Source organism: Macaca mulatta, chromosome 11 (assembly GCF_049350105.2).
Source record: "Macaca mulatta isolate MMU2019108-1 chromosome 11, T2T-MMU8v2.0, whole genome shotgun sequence".
In the NCBI taxonomy this organism is placed as follows: Eukaryota; Metazoa; Chordata; class Mammalia; order Primates; family Cercopithecidae; genus Macaca; species Macaca mulatta.
In genome coordinates, this window is record NC_133416.1 from 25,989,420 (window position 1) to 26,010,905 (window position 21,486).

The 21,486-nt window shown below is 34.3% G+C and overlaps 1 protein-coding gene across 28 annotated transcripts in view; it reads right to left on the reverse strand.

Moving 5' to 3' along the window:
• The window catches only part of SOX5 (SRY-box transcription factor 5), a 1,030,085-nt gene that overhangs the window by 117,976 nt on the left and 890,623 nt on the right, over positions 1–21,486 (reverse strand). For 15 of the 28 annotated variants that reach the window (XM_028829333.2, XM_015151278.3, XM_077953150.1 and 12 more), the window contains one exon: positions 12,951–13,074. In XM_028829333.2, the coding sequence (XP_028685166.1) occupies positions 12,951–13,074 (124 nt within the window). The remainder of the gene's footprint in view (positions 1–12,950; positions 13,075–21,486) is intronic. The other 13 variants (XM_077953163.1, XM_077953155.1, XM_077953157.1 and 10 more) reach the window with 1 other exon arrangement.

Genomic DNA, 21,486 nt, shown 5'->3' on the forward strand with positions numbered 1-21,486 from the left:
CCTCCTATCCTAAAAAAACAATGAACTCTCTAGAATATAAAACCTCTTCTAAAACCACCATCTATTTTCTATCATCTAAATTGTTAAAAACTAGTAATAATCTTAAATCCTTCTCCTACACTTTAGTCCTCAATCAATATATTTTTGGGGAAAAACTTTATAAATCTACTAATGACCTCTGAATTGCCAAATTTTAATCAACATACATCTGCAATAGCTGACTCTGTTAATGATTCTCTCCTTTTCTAATTATATCTATACATTCTCTTGGCTTTTCTTAAAACAGCTGTCCTGGTTCTCCTTATACTTTATTCATGCCGACTTTATTATCTGTTTCTGCAATAGGCTGTTCCACCTTCCTTCATCTATCCCTTCCTTAAATATTGGTACTCCTTGGGGTCTAATCCTTTGCACTTGGTTTTTCTCCTTCTATTCACTTTATCTGAATGATCTTATCCAATCTCACGGTTCAGCAACCATATACAAACTAATATATTCCAAATCAGTGACTGTAGCCTAGACCTCTTCTACTGTTTTTTTGAGCAATTCTCCCTAGCTGTCCCACAATAAGCTCCATCTTCGCATGTACAAAATGTAATTTATCATTTCTTCCAAAAGCTGCTTCTACTCCTGGCGTTCTTATATCACTTAGTGACACTCAGTCACCCAGACTATAAATATGAAAGTAACCTTGATTTCTCCATCCCTTTTACCCTCCATGGCCAATAAATCATGAAGATCTTTTCCTTTAAACTCCTAGGTCTACATTTCTTTCTATTATAAGAGCTTCTCAATCAGTCTCCCAGGCTCTAGTCCTCTGCTAATGAAATTCATTCTCTGTCTAGTTTCCAGTAGCATTCAATCAGTCAATCTGTAGTATTCATTCCTTGTACTTAAAGTATTGTAAGTATTTATTAATGATATACTATGTGTTAGGGGCTGAAAATATAACCGTGGACAAGAGAAGCATGCCTTGATATGGATATATGGATGGATGAATGAATATAGATGGATGGATGGATGAATGTACAGATAGATGGATGGATGGATGCCAGTATGATCTCAATCCTAGGCTTCAGCCCTTTAGTGGTTTTCTGGCTCCTATAGCATTTGTCTACACATATTTCCCTGAATTGGTCTCATGTCCTCAAAGTACTACTCACTAGTCACTTCCTACCATATACATTATTCTTAACACTTAATTGTTTATAGGGCCATGTCCACCCAATTTTATCTCTTGCTTTCTGGTCTTCAGGCTTTTTTTTTTTCCTGTTTGGAATAGTCTGTCTGTATCCCTTCAGCCCATTCACTTCTTGTATTGTATAGCTGCCTTTATCCTTTAGGTTGACTTGAGACCCCTCACACTAAGAATCCTTTCCTGATACTTCAACACTCTTAGATTTAAAGTAATTCCTTTTTCAAAGACTTCTCTTAAAATGTGATGCATATCTGTACATTACCAGTGCTTACATCCTTATTTTGTCTGTTGGGGCTGATACAACAAAATACCATAAACTGGGTAGCTTATAAAGAACAAACGTTTGTTTCTCACAGTTCTGGAGGCTGGGAATCCCAAAATAAGGGCACTGGCAAATTCTGTGCCCGATGAAGGCCCATTTTTTTGAGGAATAAATGGTGCATTCTTTCTGTGTCCTCACGTTGTAGAAGGAGCAAGGCAGCTCTCTGGGGCCACTCTTATGAGAACTTTACCCTCATGACCTAATCACCTCCTGTTAACTTGAAGGTGAGGATTTCAGCATATGAAAATAAACATTCAGACCACAGCAATCCTATTCTCCCCAACGAGACTAAGAGCACCTAAAGGGAGGAATTATGTCTTACTCATCTTTAAATCCCCAGTCTCTAGCAAAATGCCTGACACACTGAGGCCTATTAAAATGTTTATTGACTGAATAAACGAAGGAAGAATTCATTTAAGAAATTAACAAATTTCAAATACAAGAGACAACTGTTGGTATATCAAAAGCTTAAGGTTTAGTAGAAAAAACAGATTATAAGACAATAATTATACAAATAAGTAACAAATTAGTTTTTTGTGCACGGTTTAATTCAAATATATGTTGACTTGCAAATGTTAAAAGGAAGAATAGATAATGAAAGGTGATGAAGAGGCATAGAATTTAGGGGTAGGAGGAAATCAGGACTCAGATAAGGTAGTTCAAGAGTAAAATAATCTCTTTTAAGATATTTCCATATAGCAATAATTCTTTTATAATATTCCATAATTTATCTCTTGTAAATTTTGATTTTCTAAACAATTCTTATCCTCTTGGGTATGAAAAGTAAATATGCACTTCCAAACTCCTAAAATGATTTCTGTTCATCAACAAGAATCTTTTATTATGATTTCATTAAAGCACTGGCGCTTGGTCATTGTATCCACTAGAAAATAAGATGTTACATATAAACATATAATGAAAACAAAATCATTCTTTATTGTGATTGTTTCATATCATTTTATACTTTCTTAAATCCAACCAAGATGAAATTTATTTCCTTATGGCAATAAGCTCAGCTATACTTTTTCCCTCATTGTAAGTAGTTACGTTTATAACAATTCTTCTACAGCATCTTGAGCAACCAAGAACAAGTGATATGCTATACACAAGTAAAGGTGAAGGAGTTTCTAAATGCAGAAAATCTGTACAGCCTTTTGAGATTTGCTAGAACAGTATAATATGACTTTAACATTTGAAACTTTTATAAGAAATGCTAATATTTTGTATTAAATTTCATAGAATGGTAAGTAATGAATAGGAATATTTCATATACAATTTATTTGAGAGAGTAAAATAAATTAGCTCTTGTTTGACTATATAGATATTTTAAAATAAGATATTACAAGGTAATTGTTAGTTCTTAACTACTTTGTCACAGCTAACTATTTTCAGTAAGAGTTTTTTAAAATAAAATATATTTTTATGACTTCTTAATGTAGCATAGCAAATGAAAACTTTATCCTACTTAATTTAACAGTTACCTAGTTGGCTAGTTTAGACAGAGATGAATTTATGAACTCTTTAAGAAACACCTCTCAGAATGGGAAGACCTTTCTGCATATAAAAAATACAGCATTGTTCTTCATCTCCTTGCCCATAAATTGGAGAATGTGATTATCAATAAAACTTCTTGGATTAATTATCTAAGAAACCTGAGTATCCCTGAAAAGGTGACAATGAATCAAAAACGTCTCCTTTTCCTTCTGTATTTCTGCCTGACTGCTAAGGCATCATTTAAGGTATTGCACAATAATTCATTTTAAGCTGCTTAACAAGAATCATTAATTATGGAACTGCTTCTATATCCAGCTCTATCCTAAAATACTATGTCTACATTTTGCCTCTGTGTCTCATGAAGAAACAAATGGTCCGGAGAAAATTCATCCAAAATGTTTCAAGTATTAGAAAATAGGAATTTGGAAGAGGGGCATTCGCATAAGCCACTTAAGACCAAATCAAATGCACTTTCTCTTTTATTTCCCACTTTTAATATTAAGGCTTAGCAACGATTTAATTTGTTGACTCCCTTTATAGCCATTGCTCCTTTCTCTCTTATCAGGGCTTTTGGCAGACATTATATACCTCCTTAGTGTACCTAGGGTCTGAAGTTCACAGGTGAGAACAGGAAGCTTCCTAAATCACTATAATGGTAAGCCTATGAGATACACATTTGAAATGATTGCTGGCCTAGAGATTCCTACTAAAACAATAAATGTTAAACCTCCAGAAGTTAATAAGCGTTGTCATTAACGTGAATGAAAATGAAAAAAATACATAATATAAATGTCTTGAATGGTCAGAGGCATAGTGACCTAGAATAGAAAGACTCCTGATGTCCTTTTCATTATGACATATTAAATAGTTTCAAAACAGAAGTATATATTTAATGAATAATAATGATTTTTTACATTTATACAATAATTTGACTTCTTTAGAAATGCATATACTCATCCTATTTAAATTTTACAATCTCCTTATGAAGTATGTAGAGCAGACATTACTGTGGCTGCCTGAAAGATGAAAAAGATAAAACATGGAGAGGAAGATGACTTGCCCAAGGGCACAGAATAATATGAAATGGGACTGTGACTACTAAGTCTTCTAACCCCTTGTTTCATTTTTTTTTTTTCTGATAGAATTTATTAAAGCCAGACAATTAGTTTCTCATTACAAGTCTTATGAATGCTAATTCATAGATAACTCGGGCCACTCCATTTTGAAAGTTTTAAATTCTCCATTAACAAACTCAGAGAGCATTAGAATTTAGAGGCAAACTCTCAGGTGCAAAATGTTCAGAAAGAAACTAAAGTAAAATATCACATACTAGAAATGGAACTGGTTACATGAAAAATTCATTTGGGGCAATATGTACATACAAAAATATTCATTGTAGCATGGTTTGAAACTGTAAATGCTGTAGAAATACTTAAATGTCCATTAGTGGGGGAAACCAAATAAAATATGATGTATCCATCACAAGGAAATATAGAATAATTTACGTCTGAAAGTATGGAGGAAGAAGACATCCATAATGTATTTTTCATACATGTAGGTAGTTTGTAGTCTATATAGCATATATCCTCACACATATTTTATGATATACAGTACATATCATAAATGTACATAGTGTATGTATCATATTATGCATATTACAATACACAGGTAGCTATTTTGCTACATATTACATATCTATATCTAAATATTTTTATACAAATATATATAATGGATTCATATTTATAGGTATACCTAGCTCTGTTAATGAGATGAAATTCCATTCTTTCTGTGGCAATGAAAATAAAAACTTAGAAGTCTAAGGGTCAGGCTCAGCTATGACAAATTCATATGGTAATACCATATTTTGAAGTCTTTTGGCTGACAGCATGGAGTGCCATTAACCACTCTTTCCATTTTATGTTTACACATCGTCAAGGAGGAGACTCATGTCAAAAAGAGAATACTAAGCTGAATGGGCTTTCGGTTTAAAATGAATGACATTCTTATGTTCTTAATTGTTAAAAAGCAAATGACATGGATTAAAAGAAAAGCTAGTTATGGCCTAATAAAATCTGAGAAATGTATCGAAGAAAGAGTCTTTGCTTTTTTGTTTGCTTGTGTGTATGTATTTTGGTGGCAGCAGTGTGCATATGTTGGGGTGGAAGTTGGATGAAATGCTGGTTACTAATACAGATCCGTTATCATCTCACAGAGTTATGATGATTAAAATCAAGTGACAATATTTAATAAATAATACAATACAGTATAAGCTACGATTTTTATATCAAGTTATAATACTGTGATTGCCACAACAAAGACATCTCCCTTTTTCAGTAATATAATCTTAAGACAATAATATCAACTCCATTTTTAATCAAAAGATATATTTTACTCATGAGAAGTGGATGATGACTGTCACCACATAATTATGGAATGTTGTATATATTTTTGAACCCAATTCTCTTTACTGTTCAATCATTTCTTTTTTTTTTTTTTTTTTTTTTTTTTTGAGATGGAGTCTCGGTCTGTCGCTCAGGCTGGAGTGCAGTGGTGCGATCTCTGCTCACTGCAAGCTCTGCCTCCCGGGTTCATGCCATTCTCCAGCCTCAGCCTCCTGAGTAGCTGGGACTACAGGCGCCCGCCACCACGCCCAGCTAATTTTTTTGTATTTTTAATAGAGATGGGGTTTCACCGTGTTTGCCAGGATGGTCTTGATCTCCTGACCTCGTGATCTGCCCGCCTCGGCCTCCCAAAGTGCTGGGATTACAGGCGTGAGCCACCGCGCCCGGCCCATTTCGTATTTTTAAACCACTAATATAACTACCTCAAAAGGGAATTTAAATGATTGGTTATTCAGGTACCAAAATAATTCAATTCTTTACAAATATAAATATTTACAAAGCTTTACAACTAAATCAGGATCTCCCAAAGTCATTGGTTTATAAACTTCTGGGAAGGCAGAGGAGAGGGGAAGAGCTGGTCACAATAATTCTAACACACAAAACACAGAAGCCAGCTGGGCATAGTGGCTCATGCCTGTAATCCTAACACTTTGGGAGGCCAAGGTGGGTGGATCACTTGAGGTCAGGTGTTTGAAACCAGCCTGGCCAACATGGTGAAACCCCATATCTACTAAAAATACAAAAAAAAAAAAAAAAAATTAGCAAGGCATGGTGGCAGATGCCTGTAATCCCAGCTACTCAGGAGGCTGGGGCAGGAGAATCGCTTGAACTCAGGAGGCGGAGCTTGCAGTGAGCCAAGATCATGCCACAGAACTCCAGCCTGGGCAACTGAGCGAGACTCTGTCTCAAAAAAATAAAAAACAAAAACAAACAAAAAACAGAAGCCTAAAGACATGATTATATCCTCTTCTCTCTGCTTATTTACAAAGAACATACAGTATATGATCTTGATAACACATTTCCTATTTTGGCAGTTTGATAAAAGCGTACCATGTTGATGGTTTTTAGCTTGTGCTTTGGTGATTATTTCAGCACTCATCATTAATAACCTGTATGTCAGCTGACACAGTTAAATCAGAAATTAGCATGCAGTCTCCTAAAATGCCAGACACATGAACTCTTTGCATAAGAGATATAATGGAACCCATATGATACTCCCATTAAACAATGAAACATGTGACATTAACTAAAAACAGGAAACACATCAGCAAATATGCCTGAGGAAGTTTATGGTATTTAACTCCTAAACATTAATTTTATTGTGGTGTATGAGGAACTAATTAACTGAGAGTTTCCCTTTTTATTGGAAACGGAAATACTGTTCAGAAAACTGATGAGGAGTAAATACAGCATATTTTAAGTTTATTAAGCTTGGCTCATCGACTTCTATTTATTTAAGCTAATCTCATAAGGCAATTAAATATTTCAATCAGTAACTTTATAAGGCTATTTAGCACATTTCTGAAAAATTAATCAATGTTTTAAAATACAGAATGAGTATGTGAATATATTTCTAGTTTTATACAGCCAAAACAGAGACTAAATACATTTTCTAAAACTCATGAGCTCTAATAAAAGGAGAAGTAAAAAACAACAACAAAAAAAGTTTAAAACTGGCCAGGTGCAGTGGCTCATGCCTGTAATCCCAGCACTTTGGAAGGTGGGTGGATCACGTGAGGTCAGGAGTTCGAGACCAGCCTAGGCCACGTGGTGAAATGCCATCCCTATTAAAAATACAAAAATTAGCTGGGTGTGGTGGTGCGTGCCTGTAACCCCAGCTACTCAGGAGGCTGAGGCAGGAGAACCTCTTGAACCTGGGAGGTGGAGGTTGCAGTGAGCCAAGATCACACCACTGCACTCCAGCCTGCATGACAGAGTGAGACTGTCTCCAAAAATAAAAAAATAAAGAAAAAGTTTAAAACTTGGTGATTATAATAAAAACAGGTAAGGCTAAGCTTGTATTAAACCAAACAAATGTTTTCATCAGTACTCTGCTACTTTTCTGTAAACAGTTCTTTTCCTTAGTCAGAGGAAGCCTCATTCATGTATGGCAGAGTGAGTTTGATCCTAACTCAAAGAGAGTGAGTGATGAAATGTCATCAAATGCCAGGTGTGATTTTAAAATCCTTTTTTCTTTTCAAAACAACATCAATATTTTGCTCGTACTATATTATCTCAGTCTTTATCACTTATAAATAACATAAGACGGGCACAATGTTAGGCACCAATTCTTAGATAATCTCATTTGATCATTGCAACAATTCCATAAAATGGATCTTATTACATCATTGTGTAGATGTAATAACTGAAGCTTTGTAACTTGGATTAGCACAATCAAAGCATCAGAATGAGGCAAAATCTGATCCCAAGTCCAGGCTCTCTCCTTCAAAGTACCTCTCTATTTGTAGTGGCCTATTTGAAATTGCATTAATTAAATCAAAACAAATAAACCAAATATTGAATGCTTGAAATCATATTGACAAAGGAATCAATTGCTATAGACAAGTAATTGAGTATCTTCATAATACTGTACATAGCACTGTTAAGTGGAAAATAAATTTTATTATAATATTCTGTTCTGTGGTTGGCAGTATAACAGGTGAATGACAATAACTTCCAGGTTAAAAAAAAATCACAGTAATTTTTAAAACAAATATACTCTAGGACAAAAGTTTCCAAACTTTCTTCAATTAAGGCACCATTGATGGTTCAATAATTGTTTCATGGGACTCTTAAAAACAAAGGAAATATCCAACCACTCAATTTTATTTAGTAAAGTACAAACAACTTATCTATGATAGTTCACACAGTGTCCAATAGATGCCTCTGTATTTTCTCTAAAATTTTAAAATATCCTGTTTCCCTATGAATTAGCTATAGCACCCTGGGAATCTTCGCACACAGTTTGATAACCACGGCACTAGGCACATGTCCAAATGTTCTTGGTAAATATTCTCTATCTGTAGCTATATTTCATATTCAGTTTGATACTTTGAGCCACTCTTTTACTATCAAGCCAGCTCTTTTATAATTGTTGGTTTTATACTGTATACAAAATGGGTTATTTTATTGGATTTTGCCATTCATGCAGATTTTTAAAATTTCCACATAAAATATCTTCCAGTTAAAATCTCTAAAGCGTCTAATGGTTACAATTATGTGACTGGGGACTTTATACCCAAACAGAAAAGAGAGGGGCAGAGGAGTGCAGTCTCTAGTAAGAAAATAATCATCTATACCTCTAATTTCTACCTCTAAAATATGTACTCTGAAGAAATAGCAGTGATCCTGAACACGGGGTTCAAAGAAGCCATGTGCTGCAGAAAGAGGCCTGGAGTGAGAGTGAGAGAAAGTATTTTTGACTAACCTTATATCCATCAACCACCTTATCTCAAAAGTCTCTCCCAAGTATAAAATGTTAGGCTGACACCAACACGAACATTCAAAAATTATTTTCCTTTAAAGTTGATTTTTTTGTAAAGTAGAATTTGCTCTAGGATGAGCAAAAGCAGTCTCTTTCCAAAAACAAGAAACTGTTCTACAGGCACCAAAGGCATTTATATTTTATTTCAAAAAGACGTATCTGACACAAGCTTCACAGCTCACACGTTGAAGTCTTTGATAAATAGTTTAGGATACTACTCAGACTTTCCAGCAGGGGCAAATGGACTGTGTTCTTGGACTCTTCAACCATCCACTGGGTACTTGTGTGTACTTGAGCCAATTCATTTGTACCCCCAGTTATTTCATTAATTTAGAATTGAAACTTTAGTTACGTAGTTGTTCAAACTTAAAGGGCTGCAATAATTATTTTCTGATTAAAATGAGCAATTATGCACAAATATAATTTACATTTGATATTTTAAATTATCTCTTATATGGTCTGGGGTGTGTTTATGTATAACTAAGTTGACAGTTTTAATAGAACTGAGAAGTTCAAAATACAGATTATTCAACTAATTTTTTTCTTTCCCTGAATGAACTGGTCTCTGAATGAAGCTGACTGATTAAACCAGTGTTTTCATGTAATTACTTTCAAGTTCTCTATTTTATAAACACACATTTTTTTATATATATATATATATATAAAATGTGTTATATATATATGTATATATATAAAATGTATGATATACATATAAATGTATATATATATAAATATATAGTGAGAGAGAGTGAGAGAGAGAGAGAGAAAGGATTTGATTCAAGAATATACATCATTTTTATGCCCTCAGAAGTTTTCAAGTATTTTTAGGATTTTAATAAGTAAGGAAAGCAAGAGCTAGATATGGACCCATGGAGTGGTTTCATGCTTAATTTCATTAATACCAAATGCCCAAACAGAGTCTGAGATGCTGCTAATACTACATCAACATCTGTGAACTGATCCACGCACTCATGGAAAAGAATGGGCAGCAATATTCTTTAGAGTTTGTTTTCTGTCTGTCTAGTCAATTTTCTCTGATGTGCCTGGCTGTGCTCCTACTAATTTACTCTTATATTGTTTAAATGATATACATTCTAGCACTCAAGAAAGGCTCAGGAACCACATTTTGTGGGTTTCCAATCCACACCATATTTCAGCTATTACGTATTTCTTAAAGAAAAAAATATTTCTGTCCAACTAAAAGCTTTTGTTTCAGAAACAGGAGATGCTAACTCAGTTTATAACGATTAGGTTCCTTAAACTGTGTGTGTATTTTTTTTTTCCTGTCGAGTACATTTAAAGTTTCTAGTTTAGTTCCAGAGATTTAAAATTTATTTTATGTATTTTATGAAGACATCTAGTCTAAACAGAAACATTTATCATCAGTATGTTCGATAAATGGATTGATGAAAAGTATCTGGATTTTTGATAGCAACAAATAGTGTATCTTTCATATTTGCTTGAAATTGAAAGCAAGATGGGTTGGTCAGTCTCTTTTATTGAAGACTATGTAATAAATGGAAATAATTGGCAACTGGAAAAGTCATAAATGGTTGACAACTATGAGGGGAATAAATCAGGAAGTCCCACTGAAGAGCAGAAACAGCACAATTTCTTCTCCTACTTCTATTCCTTTCTTGAAATGTGACTAGGGAGGATGTCGTCTGGACTACTTTTCACTTCCAACCAGTTCTTCATTCAAACTGACTCAAAATGCCAGGGGTCAACAAGGGTGGCACTTCCTTTTGCTACTGGTTTCTGCTTAGTTCTAGAGTTTGGTGTGATCCCAGTTTCAAGCTTGCCAGCAGCTGTAAAGGCTTTTTCCTATTTTATTTCCAAGGTTACAAAAGAAGTGGTATCATTTATAACTGTAAGCATTAAAAGTATGAATATCAAATGGTTAATATACTAACTATTTTGGAAATGGAAAAAATTCTCCATGCCACATTACATTAACACTCAACAAATTTAGTATGCCAACTCTGTCAAATGAGAGTGAGGTGGAGGTGTTCTTGACCTTTTCCAGGCCTACAGTTTTGCTATTGTTCATACTAAATGTGGTTTTCTCTTCAGCACAATATTTGCTAATGGGACTTACTTTTGCAGTTGCTTTAAAAGATTTTTTTTTTAATTGAAAATATAACTAATCTATATGTATATATTACAGGTGCAGTCAAAGGCAACTAATGATTTTAGAAAGTGTCATCTTTCTTTTTTTTTTTTTTTACTAAAAACACATGTATGGCATGTGTTTAATGTGAACAGTAATTCCTTAAGAAAACAGAAACAAAACAAAACATCTTTCATGATTTAAAAATGAGAACTAAAAAAATCAGAACTTAGTGTAGCAATAAAAATGAAAATTCTATTCATAGAATTTAAATTATTCTTAGAATTTAAAATATTTAGAATGAACATAGTATTTAATTACAAAAAAATGTTGGTGTGTCTGGATGAATTGATAACCTACAAAGGTAGGATGATATGAAAAGTAATACTAGATGAATAAATTAAGGGTCCAGAGTGAGAATTCCGTTTTAAAACACAGGAAACCAAAGTAAAGAGAAAGATTTCCAAAAGCAGTATGAAAATCTCAAAGAGCAAAGCATCACACATATGCGAATTTTTATAGTCTTGAATGCAGACCACTTTTATCTGAACTACAGAGTTGCAATCTTCTAATGTCAAATGGCTTTGCTTATTTAAGAAATTACAACCCATTTCTTCTATATGATATAGAGAAAGATTGAAAGACGAGAAATAAATGTTGAAATCCCCAATGTGAGAATTTAAAACATCACCTAATAGAAAATGTAGAACTGATTTCTAGTAATGTTAGAGTTTCTCAAATTAATTAAATACTAAAGCATAACAAGATGTTAATGACACAATTTATATATATATATATACACACACACACACATATATATATATATATATATATATGCCAAAATGCACTGGAATTTAAAAACAATATTCTATGTAATTATCTAAATTAATGTTTCACTAATTTTTTTCAGTGGTATTCACTTCTATCAATGAAAATATTTCAATCAACTTGCTTTTACTATTTTTCTTCTGACCATGGTAAAGATGTTCTGGAAGATATCTAGCTTAGCAATCTAGCCCCTCTTTAGAATGTGTTATTATTTTTATCTTACAGAATACAGTTGGCATTTTGACTATAACTTTTTCAAATGATGTATTTTTTCCTAAGACTAACAATGTGCAATTTATATTTGGGTAAGAAAGAGAAAAAGGCATGACATCACAGGCATCTAAAGTTAATAAGCAATATAAACAGTTATTCTAGTATATCACTTAGCTCAAAAAAGTCCTCTATATTGCTTATGTATTCATTTATTAATTCATTCAAAAATGTTGAATGTTGTACTAAAAGTTGAGATACAACAATGAGTAAGACAGAATCAGCAACTGCCTTCAGAAAGTTTACAATTAAAGTGAAAAAGAAAATATACAGAATCCAAAGGAAGCAGGAGAGAGGGACCTAACTTAGGTCAAGTCAGGCAAGTGCTCCCTAATCTGAGCTAGAAGCGCTTCACAATATGAAGGAGAGTGAATACTGACGATGCAAGTCCAGAGTCAAGAAAAAGAATGGTTCGGTCTAAGAACTCAAAAGACTGGTGAGAATTTAGGCTGTAAATATTTGGAGGAGACAAATAACAGGTGAACTCATTCACATTAGGAAATTTGGGTTTATCTCACTGTTAAAAAGGTGGTAAAAAGCATATTCCTATGTCATCTGTGCAAAAAATTAAATGAATCCACAAATTACATTCATACATTAACAATACACTGTAAATAGAAGTTATGAAATTGAGTTATACAGAATATTGGCTTCAGAAGCACAGACTTAATCTAAGCCCTTTTAAATACTAACACACTTCTCCACACATTCCGTGTGTTTCCTCTTTAAAATAAAAATGCAATATAGGTGATCTCATTTCTTGGTGTGGCAGTAATATTAAATTGCCTAATTTAAAGCTTTGCCCTCCACCCACTCCCAGATGAAAAATCAACAGTACTTACTACATCCAGCCTTATAGCTGAAGCCTGGAGGGAGGAGGAATCCTTGCTGGGCAGCTGCAGCCAGTGTCCGTTGATCAGGAGGGAATACGGGAATCATTAATGGCGGCAGCTGACCTTGAACCTGCTGAACGTGATAGAGCGAATCAAAGAGAAGAAGTTTCGATGCTCCATGCTTCTTCCCACCCTCCTTATTTCATGATAAAAGAAAATCATTTATTCAATTTAAAAGACTGGCATAGAAGCTTGCTGGGATACTGGCCTTGAGGATATGCTTTGGGACTACCTTAAACAGCGAAGTAGAAAATCCTAGAGCTGAAAGGTATTGCTAAATCGACTCTCTAACACGATGAATAATTTCCCTACATGATATCCTTGGCAGTGATGAAAATATCACTACTTTGCGTGATAAGCCTTTTTCTTATTGCACTAATGAAATGGCTCAAAAATTACCCCATAGAATGAACTGAAATCGCCCTCTGCAAATCCTACTTGTTGGGACTAATTCTACCGTCTAAAACAAAACTAAACCTGTATCATTTTATATGTAAATAGCTCTCCATTATTTGAGGACAAATTCTCAAGTTAACACATAATATTGAATTTTTGAATTCTTGAATACAGTAATTGACCTGGAAGAAAGATTACAGAATAGTTAAAACTTTAATCTTTTTTTTTTTTTTTTTTTTTAAATAGAAGATGTAAGTAATGCCAAAAGATAACTGACTTGCCACAGAATTACTTAGACCTGGGTCTCGAATTCAGTCTCTTGAATCCTACTACAGATTCTCTGCACAATATTTTTGCCTGTATCTATCCCTTTGGAAGCAATTGAACCACTCCTCAGACCACAGGGTCTCCGTTTTGGTTGTCATCTTTGGAATACACTCTAATTTGCTGGTCCCATTCTCAGAGTATGGGGCTATATTGGTTAATAAATAATCCATCACAATAGAATCACTATCTTCTTTGAACTGAATAGGAAGTTTTAGAAATATAACCTAATGTAGCCATTTCTGCAGCCTTGTCACATTATTAGAGATTTGTCATTAACTAAAATAGTTTTTTTTTTTTTTTTTTTTTTTTTTTGAGACGGAATCTCACTGTGTCGCCCAGGCTGGAGTGCAGTGGCCGGATCTCAGCTCACTGCAAGCTCTGCCTCCCGGGTTTTTACGCCATTCTCCTGCCTCAGCCTCCCGAGTAGCCGGGACTACAGGCGCCCGCCACCTCGCCCGGCTAGTTTTTTGTATTTTTTAGTAGAGACGGGGTTTCACCGTGTTAGCCAGGATGGTCTCGAACTCCTGACCTCGTGATCCGCCCGTCTCGGCCTCCCAAAGTGCTGGGATTACAGGCTTGAGCCACCACGCCCGGCCAACTAAAATAGTTTTATTTGAATAAATATTTAAGCAAGATCTCCCTGGTAAAAATGATTATTGGTTAGTGTTTACTGATGGATGGATATGTAGATGGTAATTTGGGATCATGTTTAAAATTACATTTCTGACAATTTATTCTCCTCCATTAGTCTTCCCACACAGTGAACACTTATTTGTAAAATATTTAATAAAATATCTACTATGTGCAAGAAACTGAGGTAGGCAGTAGAGATGCAAGAAAAGTAGTGAACAAGAAAACCAAAATCCCACATCTATGAAGCCTTGATTATAGTAGGGATGATGGTGGTGAAAAAAGTAAAAGAAACAAACACACAAAGATAATTACATATCAATTCAGTCACAAATCCTAACAGCACCTCTGAATTGTCTTTCAGATCTGTTTTCTTGTTTTTCAAGTCACATCACGCATTCCTAGGGTTCTTACGATTCTTAGAGTTCTCATCATTTCTCACTTTAAAAGCCCACCTTCAATTTCTCCTTTATTTAATCTTCCACAGTAAACCTCTGAGCTATTTCTGAGATTTTGGTTGGTGAGTGTGGGGGGCAGCAAGTACTGAGAGAAGGAGAAGGGGAGGAGAGGAAGGGTGAAAGAGAAGGCAATGTGTGTGTGGTGGTGGGGGTGGCAGACAGGGGGAGAGAGAAGAGCAATGTGTGAATGGTAGATCTGTTTTCAGCAATGACACCAAATTACAAAGCATTATATAGGGAAAGTTTTATTGGTTATATTGTTAATTGGTTATTATTTGTATATAAAGCATTCTTGTTATGGTGGTTTTTATCTAGATAATTTATACCTTAATAGTTTATAATATTCTTTCAGATGCCTTATAGTTTATAATATTCTTTCAGATGAAATTTTTAGTATTTTAAGGAATAAATTACAATGAATTCTGGAGCTTTTATGAAATCTGTGCGTTCTAAACTTCGGTCTTTTATAGATTAAATTATTAAAATGCATTTTGTTTTAGTATTATAATTTGTTTTAGTGTCTAAATTTTTCAAGATCCACTTGTAAAGAGTGACATCGAAATTTAAAGCTGAGAAAGACCCTAGAGATTATCAGCAACAACATAATCATCATGCTGATGAGGAAATAAGACCTAGCTTGGCCAAATAAATTGTTCAAGATCGCATATTTAGCTAAAACCAAACTTACACTGGAACTGCATCTCCTGACTCAATCTAGTGAGGGGAAGTAGGAGATAGAGGAACTACAAGGTGGAAATAAAGGAACTAAATGAAAAATAAACCTAATTTCCCAGTCCCAGTGATGGGTTTTTATTAGACCATCATAGAACAGACTGTAGAGAACTGTACAGTAAATAATAAGAATACAGTAAACAGTAAAATAAATGTAATCCAAAATGTGTAGCTAATCTATGTGAGCGACTAAAAGCATATATCAAAATATTGTTAATCCTGATTATTTGTGGATTCTGTATTTGCAAATTTGCCTATTGGCTGAAATTTACTCATACCCAATTTTAATAATGCCACTTTCCTGGTCATTTGCAGACGTGCACAAAGCAGGTAACAATTTTGTTGATAATTTTTTTTTAAAAGGCTCCCAAGAATAATGCTTAAGTGTCTAGTGTTTATGAGGCAAGAGGGCTGTGGTGTGACTTTTGGAGAAGACTATGTGTTAGATAAGCTTTGCTCAGGCATGAGTTATCCTGCTGTTGGCTGTGAATTCAATGTTAATGAATCAATAATAAATATTAAAAAAGGTATTTTTAAACAACAACACACACAGAATGAAGTTATGTATTGATAAGCTGATGCAAAGGTTGTGACCAGAAGCTGCCAAGAACCTATCTATACTTCCTTTAGGAGCAATTGTTCAGCATTCACTAATTCAGTGTTCACAGCAACTTTATAGACCATAACACATATAAATAATGAGCAGTGACTGTATTATTCCTATATCTTGATGGATTTTCATTGCACTGCTGTGGAAATTTAGCCAACATTTGGGAGAAAAGGACACACAATATCAAAACAATATGTTTTTTGGGTAGATTCTAAAACTAACTTGGTATAGGGTTAGTAATTCATTCTATATATTTTCTAGTTTTGAATATTTCCAAATCCTAATCACTATTATTTTTTTTTTACTGAATGTATGAAATTTCCTTTAAACCACTAATTAAAGTTGAAAATGTGTGACACTTATCAATAAGTTTCAACAAAATACTTTTGTCATAAATTTTTAAAAGATGGGGGCATGTTATTCACAGGTTAAATAATTCATAATACACATAAGAGGCTACTTCCTATATTTTGAAAACTTTTTAAAAATCCTGTCTTAATGCTTTCTGTGTCTACCTCAAGATACTACATAGTCTCTAAAATGTTATGAATCCAATACAAATCAATTATATTATCCCGTTTATGAATAACAAGTAAATGCCTATCAATTACTCATAGTTAAATATTTTATATTTTATATAAATGTTCTATTGTTGAAACATTCAATGGCTTCAAGAAATTAACATATTAAGTAGATTCTTAAGATTATTTAATCTGAATTTCATTACGTCCCTATTTATTTATTTATTCAATCCACATTTGCTAAGTAGAATATGCAGTTTGTGGTAACTAGGGATTAAAAGATGAATTCACATACGTGGATGTTCTCTAGGAGTTCTGAATCTGGTGGGGCAAATAGACAGATAGTTATAATGCACTCCTGTTAACCCAATAATACAGACGTGTATAGGATACTATGGAAGTACAGAAAAGAGGCTCCTAACACAGCCAGGAGAAGTCACTAAAGGCCCTGTGAAAGCGGGTGTGGCAGGTATAGGGCCTGAATAGGTAAGGAGCAGAGACAGAGACATAAGAAAAGGGAACAGGGGCAAGAAAAAAACATCATGTGAGGGAGACACTACCAGCAGTTAGGAATGGCAATAAATATAAAGAAAACAGTGGTGAGAGGTCTGCCTGAATCAGTCTATGCATTAGGGTAAGAAACTAGAGATTTCCCCTGTAGGCTCTGGGGAATTATGGAGGGATTAAATTAGGGTCAGTAGAATACCCTGGTGGATATGGAAAAGAGATTGGAGAGGCCCATAGAGACCAAGTGGGAAGTTAATAAAAGGGAACAAATTATGAGGGCTTGATCAGTAGAACAGTGATGGATGAGGAGAAAAAAAAAAAAAGAAATATTTAAGGAAAAAAATGGCAGTACTCATAGATGAAAAAATGAAAAAATCAAAGATAATGTTTACTTGATGTCACTCTACTTATAGCGGCATCAAACAACTAAAAACTCAGAGTAGTAGTGATAATTTTCATGCAAAAATGATGGCTACGGGTTTGGATATGACGTGACTGAGGTGGCTGAACGATGTTGCATTGTAGTTATTTTTCCAGCTGATGGACACTCCAGTCTGAAGCTGAGGGAGGAGATCTTCAGAGGCCACAGTGTGGGGAGTCATAAGTTAATGAGAATAAACTAGACAATCTAGAAAAGATCTGAAGGAAAAAGGGGAACAGCTTAACATCATCTGGGTTCCAACAACAGTTCAATAAAAGGTGGAGAAAAGGAGCCTATTGGCAGATAAAACTAAAGTTAGACAAAAATTTTAAAAATCATGAAGGGTATGGTATAACAAAAGCCAAGGGAATTTCAAGATTGAGGGAGTAAACTAATTGTGAAAAACAAAACAAAACAAAAGGCAGAAAGTATTTGAGAGACAAAAATAACATCTCTGGGAATGATCAGAAGATGAATTTATAATAACACCACTTCCATTAGAATAGAGGGTAGAAATCATATTGTAAAAGGTTGAGCACTGAATGACAGGCAACGAAAAGGAGAAAGCAAAGAATCTTCTGATTCTTCAGAGAAAGTTGATGACAGGTGAGGAGAAACATTGATAGTAGCTGTAGAAAGATGTAAAGTGAAGCAAAGACTTTTTTTTCAGGTAGCAAGGTTCTGAGCACATTTATTGGCTGAAAGGGGTGAATAGAAATGGAGAGTTTTAAATGTAGGAAAGAGAGAAACTAACCAAAATTCCAGGGGAGGCTAGAAGACACGGCAGAGGTGGAGGGATTAGTTTAGAATGAGAGTAGCATCTCATCCTCTGGGCCCTGAGGAATGGAGCTATATAATGGATGAAGGCAGATGTGCTTTATGGATAGGGAAAGGGGAAGGTAAGGAAAATCAGGCCTGGCAGAAGAAATTTTCTCAATGATAAGGCAAGGTCATATCCAGAAAATTAGAGAGATTGGGAGTGAGGAAGAAAACTGCAACAAGGTTCCAGGAAGTTCTTGATAATCACTGTGAGAAATGAAAGAGAAAGCAAACCACAGAAATTAAAGAGTGATAGAAGATGCCAAGACCTTAGGTGAGACCACATGAATTGGTCTCCCTTTTCTGTGATTTTTCTCAAAACGTGCCTCGTAATCGTGATTGAGGATCAGAGAAGACGAACTCTAGCATTCAAGGGAAGAGAAGTGGACTGGAGGACTTTGGCAAAGACAGGTTTTGAGGAAATAGAAATTGCTTTTGATCAACAATAGGCTTTGGGTTTAAAAACAGGGTGTGAGGCCTGGAAGGTATCACCAGACTGGGAAAAATACAGGAATCAAAGAACTGGAAGAACTCCATGATCTTAAGGAACAGGTCTTATGTGAGTTTGTATGAAAGCTCAAACAGCACAAACTTATGGTAGGATATTTGTTTAAATTACACACACAAATGTTAAAATGAAAGGCAGCTCTATGGTTTATGTCAGCACAATTACAAATAAACTGTAATATCTAAAACTTTTTCAAATGTTCCTCAAGAGTTTAGTCCGATGAGTGCAATAGTGTTCAAATACACACCATCCTTAGGGATCAGTTCACCTACAAGTGAAATTCAGTCACCTTCAGTGGGGAGCATAGCAGCTGTTTAGAAGCACACAGCAACAATACACAGCAGTTTCTGAGCAAATGAAGAATATAATATCCAAATGAGATTACAAGAGGGGTTTAGGTAGGCAGAATATAATTACCCAAACTGGAGTAACCAGGATAACAAAGCTAACTTTCCACCATTAGCAAGAAGAGACATGGGATCGTCAATGACCCCTAATAGTCTGATTTTTCATTTCATATAAAAGAAAGTCAATTTGTCAGTTTTTCCTACTCAATGCAATGGTCTTTAGGAAAAATTAAAAATAAAGGAGTCAATTTATCTTCCAATTAATCTACTAGGAAGACTAAAGAACATCTCATTGAGGAATATAGGCACATAAAAACATTGCTAAAATTGCAATCCTTGCCTCTCACTTCCCAACAGTCATATTGAAGTTGTATCACCTCTAATTTCATTTGATTCAAGACAAAGACAAAGTAGCCATATTCTTTTAGAACAAAAATGAACAGCCATGTGGATTTTTTACATAGTACTCTTCTTCGGCAAAAAGCCACAGAACTTTTTTTAAAAATCGTTTCCAAGGATGAAAGTGACTTTGCCAAGCAAAGTGGCTTCAAAACAGGCCTCAAAAATACTAATAGAAAGACAGATGGTTCTACTAAGAGCTTGGCTGCCAAAGTGGAAAAAAAAAAGTAAAAAACAAAAAAAAAAGGAGTGATGCTATTGAAGCTGACTGCAAAGTTATCTGATGACTACAAATACTTTTGTCCCATAGCAAGTGCTAACTCTGCCTCCAGGGCTGATATAGCCAAAATACTAACTTCCCCACATCCAATCCCCCTGTATTCCTACCCCTCCTAAATGAAACCTGTCAGTGCCAAGCCCCACAAAACAGCACAAGCATGCACTTGATTCTGACTGACTGCTCTGCAGAAGCAAAATATTGCATTGAAGAACTCCTATTTAGGAATAGACCCACAAGGAAAATTGCTTTTCTTTTCAAAACTGCCTGTCACATTTTCTTTTTCTAATTCCCCTCTTCTTCCTCCTTCCTGTCACCAAAGGGCCCCTGGGCCCTATGAGTTTATATGATACAAACTCAATTTGTATAAAGAAGGCAAGAAGCAGCACCACAGAGAGGTGAAGATAGTTTGCAAGGATAGAGAAATAATCCAGTCAAGACACAGTGCAATTTTCTTTCCAAACTACTACTACAATAATACCTCTACTTTATTTCCTTCAGGGCAACTGTCATTTCTTTTTAACCAGATTGCTACTAGATATAATAGAAACTGAAATATTATATGGTCACTGACTCCTTCTTTCAATGCCTCATTTCACTACTGCATTTTTACTTTTGCATGATGTGTTTATTGTTGGCAGTGTTACTAGGATACAACCACTTTCAAAGGATATAGAATTAAGACCTCTGTTACTTTAACACAATAAAATTTCATTCTTAATGCTATGCAGGTTTGTCTTAAAAATTCTTGTTGTCTAATAGTAAACTTAATTTTCAAACCTGAAGCTTTGTTCTTACAAAGCATTAGTTCTTACTAATACACATTAAATTCATATCAAATTTCAAAAAATGATGACATGTATTATAAATGCAATACATGCTTAAACAAAATATATTTGTTGACTTCAGGTATAATCTCCATATTAAAAGTTGCTAATCATAGAAACTTAAGGGTTGCAAAAACATGGTGTAAAATAAGAAAATGGTGAAAAGATATGGGAGAAACACAGCTATTTCATTTGCCAAAAATAATTTTAAGCTGAATAAATGAATTCAAATGGTAATTATTAAAATATATTAGATAATTCATTATTTAAAATTGAGTTTTTATTCTAATATATAGCTATTTCTTAAAGTATTATTTTTCTACAGCTGTTGCTTGATCAAATCAAAATCTTTGTTATACAATTCTACTTGTTTCCTAAAGCGTGTGTGACTATTTGTATTACTTATTGTGGTTCTTGACCACAATACAGCATGGTTCATTTGAGTATGCTTGTCTGTTAATGTGAACAGAATCAAGCTTTGCAAATACTACTAATTCAATCTTATTTTATATCATGCATTACTACATTAATTGTCATTTACAAGAAAATGAATGAGAACATAAAATACAGTGATCAACATGAAATATAATATAGTTTTCAGTTATATTTCTTAGGTATCTATGATTAGAAAACAATAAAATTCACTATTAATTTCTAATTTGTGATGTTTTACCCAATGGTTTATATTAGATTATCAGTGAATTTT